The sequence below is a fragment of the Arachis hypogaea genome, chromosome 1 (assembly GCF_003086295.3).
Source record: "Arachis hypogaea cultivar Tifrunner chromosome 1, arahy.Tifrunner.gnm2.J5K5, whole genome shotgun sequence".
Classification (NCBI taxonomy): Eukaryota; Viridiplantae; Streptophyta; class Magnoliopsida; order Fabales; family Fabaceae; genus Arachis; species Arachis hypogaea.
Window position 1 is genome coordinate 10,370,064 of NC_092036.1, and position 7,040 is coordinate 10,377,103.

General features: G+C 22.9%; 1 protein-coding gene across 1 annotated transcript; it reads left to right on the plus strand.

Annotated features, from left to right (window-relative positions):
• The first annotated feature begins 324 nt into the window (after positions 1-324).
• Positions 325-1,100, plus strand: LOC112721362 (uncharacterized). Its single transcript, XM_025772674.3, has one exon. It carries the CDS (start codon positions 455-457, stop codon positions 1,037-1,039), a length of 585 nt encoding a protein of 194 aa, XP_025628459.1. The 5' UTR covers positions 325-454; the 3' UTR covers positions 1,040-1,100.
• The last annotated feature ends 5,940 nt before the right edge of the window (positions 1,101-7,040 follow it).

Below are 7,040 nucleotides of genomic sequence, written 5' to 3' on the forward strand. Positions count from 1 at the left end.
CCATAATTAATAAATACTAAATAAAACAAATTACGATTTTTTTTATCTCTTTTAACATTATCAAACTAAAAAATATCAAGATCATTCATCCATGATGCTCTAAGAGCATGCACATGCACCACCACATGATTACACTACTAGAGAATTCAGAAGCAACATCCAAAATAATAATTATTGAAATTAAAGTAGCACTATACATGCCTCTTTTCTTTCTTTTAATTTCTTTTGCTTTTTTATTTTTCCTCAAATAAAAATTTGCTGGCCCACTTTTCTCTAATCCTAAACCTCCTATAAATCCAACACAATTCTCATCACACTAGCTACCATTGCATTCTCCTATCATCTCAACCCTCTAAGCAAAACCATATATAGTATTCATATATACAATCCTCAACACAAAAATCACCATATTTTATACCACTTTTTTGGAATAAAATTCATTAATATTGAAGGCATGGTTCCTAGTGAGATGAGTAATCTTCATAACTTCTACCTATCACAAGAAAATCAAGTCTTATTTCCACCAAACTTTACCTTATTACAAAATGATATATCAAACATTAACCTAAACACCCTCTTAACCCAATTTCCAAGTTACTACCTACAACATTCATTAGGGTATAATAGTAATAATAGTGAACTTCTTGTTCCTCCTTCATACCTCAGTAGTAATTCAACAACTTCGGATGAAGCTGAAGAGAATCAACTCAACATCATTGATGAGAGGAGGCAGAGGAGGATGATATCAAACCGCGAATCGGCACGAAGATCGAGGATGAGAAAGCAAAAGCACTTGGATGAATTATGGTCGCAGGTTGTGAGACTCAGAAACGAGAATCACAACCTTATTGATCAACTCAATCGTGTTTCCGAGTCTTATGAAAAGTTACTACAAGAGAATGCGTGTCTTAAGGAAGAAGTCTCCGATCTTCGTCGAATGTTCACGAAACTCCAAATTGCAACCACCACCACCATTTTTTCCGGTGGTAGAGATGAATTCTCAAACAATAACTCAATTAACTCTAGGGAATTGTTATGAAAATGAGGCTATTTTGAACATTATAAAGATATATACTATATACTATTCTCTACTAGATATATATCTACTTGTGTGATGAGTTCCTTCTTTGTTTTATATGATTTTTATCAACAAGAAATTGTATGATGAGATTAATTAGAAACATATATTTACTAAGGATTAAAAAAAAGGCTTTAATAAACTTCTATTCTATTTTGAATCATTTCTTTCAAAAAGTTATGTTATTAAGTATGAATAATCCTCAAAAAAAAAAAAAAACAAGTGGACGTCAACTTTTCAGAAAAATACACGCTTTTAATCTTTGATAATATACTTGCATTGATAGAAAATAATTAAAAGGTTCAAATATTATTTAATTTATTTGAGAATTTAATAATGAAATTTAAAAAGTAACTATATACATATATATAAAAGTCTACTGTTTCTCCATCTAATAATAATTATTGAATAATGATTTTCTCTTAATTAGCTTGCTTGCATTGGAGTAGTATAATTATTAATTAAATAAAAATCAAAATATCAGTGGCAGTTAGTTAGTTAGTTATGTTAGCAGTGGCAGTTATGTTGGTTTTGGTTAGTGTTATTGGGTGAACGTTAAGGTGAAATTCAAAATTCTCGGTAATACTAGAAAAAAAAAACAGTGAAAATTTATTTTATTTATTATTTATTAATTACGACAGCAATTAATAAATGTTAAATAAAATAAGTTTTTATTAACTTTAGCTAATTTTTTTTGTTACTAAATATTTTTGCAAAATTTTGGAGTCCTTGATGTACCTTTAGCCTGTTTATACAAAAATTAATTATTGACACTTATCTTTTATATATTTCTATTCTGACACTATAAATCTAAAATAAACAAAACACCTCTGAAGCTTAAAAATCTTTCATATTCGCAGTAGTTTTACTATTTTACTTTTTTTTTTTTAATTAGAAGTGAGATTCAAATCTATAATTTTTATGTGAGTACGAAAAAATTATGTCATTTGAACTATAGTTCGTTGGTCCCTACTATCTTACTTTACTCGCAACAAAATCAATTTGTTTTATAAATTAATTTATTTCAGATAGAATTTACGAAAAACAAATATATTACAATATCAATTAAGGTGATTGCCTCCGTGGTTTTACAAAGTTTTAAAAAAGGAGACTATGTGGGTTTAATTCACATCTATTTTATTGTACATATATAATAAATCTTAATTATATATTATAATATATTAGAAATATGAGAAAGGTTTATCCTAAATCTTCATCCAAACTTTATTCGCAAGCCATCCGTTTCACTCTCAATTTGACTTGTTACGAATTGAGAAAGACATTTTTGTATATTCACAAAGAGAATAACATACTCTTTAATATTTACCCAAAAAAAAAGACACTAAAACATTCTTTTTTGTTTTCGATGTCCTAACAATATAAAGATTAAATTCATGCATTTTAAATAATTTTATAAGTAGTAAATTTAAAAAATAATTAGTTTGCTGATATGATAATATATATACCATTAATTATTTATATAAAAATTAAATTCATGATGAATGTGAAAGAAAACAGAAATAAGTAACAGTTTCCAAAGAAGAGACAAATGGTGGTGGGGGTGGTGGTGATAGTGGGATCATCATTTAGAGGAGTAATAAGTAATAACCATAACAAGCACTGTATGTAATGAGAGAAGAAACTAAAAATGGAGGTATCCAATGAAATCTCAAGAACTGTTGTGTAATACTTTTTATATATCTTACACTATTGTGGTGCCATCAAATGCCTTGTATTTGCTTCATTTGGTGTTACCTCAGCATTCATTCTTGTCACCAATAATATATATATTAGATTATTATTAGGTTTAATTATTTGTTGATCTCTATAGATTTATCAAAATTTTAATTAAGTTTTTATAATTTTTTTTAATTAGATCTCTATATACTATTTTTAATTTTGTAATTAGATTATTTTTATGTCAAAAACGATAAAATTAATAGAATATTTCTCCTAAAATATATATGATTAAAGATTTAATTAATTTTTTAATTATAAATACTTTCAATTTACAAAAAAATATTCAATTAATTCTAATATTTTTTATATTAAAAAAATTAATTATAAAATTAAAAACAATCTAAAAATTTAATTTAAAAAATAAAAATTTAATTAAAAATTTGATAACACTATAAAGTCGAACCGAATAATTAAACTTTATTATTATTATGTTAAAATTCAAAAGTGGAGCCTACCCCTTAATTCTTCAGGTGTTGCTTGCATTGGAACAGTGTTTTTATCTTTTAGCAATGGCATCAGCATTAACCTAATTAAGGTCCTCTTTCATGTGTTTCCACCTATATTCTCCAAAGTGTCAAATTCTGTCTCTTATTCATCATGTTACCATATAATTATTCCAGTGAAGTTGGTACAATTGGAAATTAAGTATTATTATTATTATTATTATTATTATTATTATTATTATTATTATTATTATTATTATTTTCTTTTCAAATGTTTAAAAGAGTCTAAAAGTATATATTTCAAATTCTAGTATATATGATGATTGATCGATGTTGGATTTATCTAAATTTTAATATTAAGAAAAAGAGAAATGATATATTAAAGTCTTAATTTATTTTTTTAATTATCCTCTTAATACTTAAAAAAGTAAAAAGTTTAAATATGTATGTTATTTTTTAAAAATATTAAAAATAATAAAAAAATAATTTTTTTTTACTTAAAAATAATGAGAATAATTAAAATAATAAGTTAGGATTCTCAATTATTTTTCATGAAAAAAGCCCTAAAATTTATGCTTATTCACTAGTTAGTAAATAGCAATAAGTTAAATTTTATTGTAATCACCTAAAAGAACAAGATAGAGGTGGTGGTGGTATTGATAATAACAATAATAACAGTTTGGTAAATATAGGAAGAAGTAAGAAGAGTTAAGAGAAAATTAAAAGAGGAAAGAAGAAACGAAAAAGATGAGTAATTCTATGCATTAATAAATAGTAAAATAATTATTTTTTTTCTAATATTTAAAACTATAAATAAATGTCTAAATTAATTTTTAACAAATTTCAAATCTTATAATTTTTTAACATAAATATTCTTTAAAAATTCTCAAGAATAACTCCCCTTAAATAGATTGGTCCTCATGCATTCTTTTAAAGAAAATTAATTTATCTTACAATTTTATTGTTGTGATTTATTTATCGATCTAATATACATATTCAAAAATTTAATAAAAACAATAAATAAACCAATTAATATGTTTATTCTTATATAGAGGGGACAACCCACAAAAAGTGCATATATCAAACAACATACCGAGTAAATAATCAAATTAGTTTTCGAAAGATCGCTCATTTTTTAAATTAGTTTTTAAAAATTTTTTAATTAAATTTATCTTTTAAAAATTTTAACTTAGTGATTTTAGTTATTCTGTTACTTTTATTGTTAATCGTTTCAAATTTTGTTGATGTGACATGTTAAGTAACCCTACAACACAGTAGTCTTAATTGACAGCTAACATAATAAATTTATGAAATTAGATCAAATCAACCACAAATTAAGAGATTTTAATGTTTCAAATTTTCTCCTCAATTAAATTTTAATTTGATCTAATTTTATAAATTTATCATATTAATTATCAAATTTTGACATTATCAATAAAAAAATAACAAATTAAATAATAATTTAAAATCTTTAAATAATAAATTTAATTAAAAAAACATTTTAAAAATTAATATAAAAAACGAAAAATTTTTAAGACGAATTTGACTATTTATTCGACCAAAATCTATATATTACGGCCGGTTCATTTAATGTAAATACTAAATAGATTGAATCATCCATCATCGTCACCATGAGACACCATCATGAGCTACATCAATGGAACCATCCACCTCCATATATTTTAACCTAATTTAATCAAACTTTGATATTAAAAAAAAAAGGGTAATTTCCTACTTACTAACCATTGCTACATATAGTAGTGTACGTAAATGATTCAACGAAAATGTTTAATAATAAAAGAAAAATTAACTAAAATCAGTCAAAATTTATTTATTTATTATTATAATAATTAATAAATATTAAATAAACTAATTTTTTTGCTTTCTTAATATTATCATTGTTTAATTATGACATAGTACTAAGCATTTGGTATTTAAGAGCCTCCATATTTGTTGTCAGAATTTATTGAATGAAGAACTAGAAAATGAAATAAATGAGTAAGTAGTTAGTAGTTGGTAGCAGCGTACTTATATATGTACTAGGTAAATAAATAATAAATAAACCTAAGTCTGTTAATGGTAAAATCTATGTGGATCCTATAGTAATGTACATGTATTGTTATACACCATACGCTCTCATTTGTCCCTATCTCACCCTCTCTCTCTTATAATTCATCAACTTGCACCAATAACTGAAACCAAAGGCCAATTTCGTCAACATCAAAGACCCAAAATGTTAAATATTTTTGTATAAATATATATATATTACTATAAACTATAATACAACCCATTTTGACAATGAAATTTCTGTTGTCTATTAATTTTTTTTATTCATTTTTGTGTTTTATACTAAGGGGACATTTAGTTTTTTCTAGGGGAAAAAAATATTATGCATGGACCATTTATTTTTAATTTATATAATGCTTAAAAAATATTATATATGTGTATGAAAACTAAAAATAAACAATTGTACCTATTGTGAATCATATATTAAATATATTTTAATATTATACGAATATTTTTTTTCAACTTTTGTAGAGAAAATTTTTCATACATTTGAACCATATTTAGCATATATTTCAGAAAGAGAATCAGAAAATTTTTTTTCGTTGCTTATTTTCATTTGCAATATTTTAAGATTGACTCATCCTTAAATTAAACTTTTTTTTATTAAAGAAAGAGTATTATATTCTTTATCAATTAAATAAATTTTAATTATCTATTTATTATATTTTATTTCAATACTTAAGATTTAGATTTTAGAATTTTAGGATTTGGAGTATATTGTTTAAGATTTAGGATTTAGAAATTATTTTTTCCATAACGCATAGTATTCGCCCTCAAAATTATAGTAAAAAGTAAATAATAAATAATTATAAATGTTTTTAAATATATACTTTATTATTAGAGATCCAACTAAATTAAATGAAAAAAATGATTATCCCTCCAAAATAACTTGAACTCATAAAGCCAAAATATTAAAAATGAGATAAACTTGCAATAAGTATCCAAAATTAAAGTTGTTATCACGTCATTAATATTTTCAAAAATATTTAAATTTAAATTACTAAAAATAAATAGTTTTAAATAAATTTATGTTAATAAAAATATTTAACGCCTTTTCGAGTGGAGAAACCATATTATTTTTATTAAATTATTAAAATAATATTTAAAAAATTATATCACTAACAAAATACGAAATATAAATGGCAAATAAATTTTTAAAATATTTAAAAATATGACAAACTTAAATATATATTCTCAAAAAAGTTTTAGACATTGGATTTTATATAATTTTTTACAATTATAATTAGAAAATAAGATCGTTTAATTTATAGTATAAAAAATGTTTTTATCTTCAAATTTGTTGATTTATGTTTTCTTTTGTGAATAACTAAACATTTTTTAAAAATAAAAAAATATAATGATTAAATTATGTATTTTGTATATATATTCTAAATAATTATTTAAATATTTAAAAAAATTAAATTAAAAATACAGAATTTATTTATTACTCATTTAAGAACAAAAATATTTTTGGTCATCGTTTCATCGAATATAACTCAAATAGTATAATTTTTTGGAATTTAGATCCTCTAGATTTTGAATTCTCATTTTAGAAAGTAAAGTATAATCTCTCACAATTTATTTTATAGGTGAGATCAAGAATAATTATAAAAAAAATTATTTAAAAATAAAAAATCATACTTTATTCGTGAAATTCAAAATTTAGAGAATTCAAATACAATCTTTTGATACTCACTTAGAAATCGCGGAAT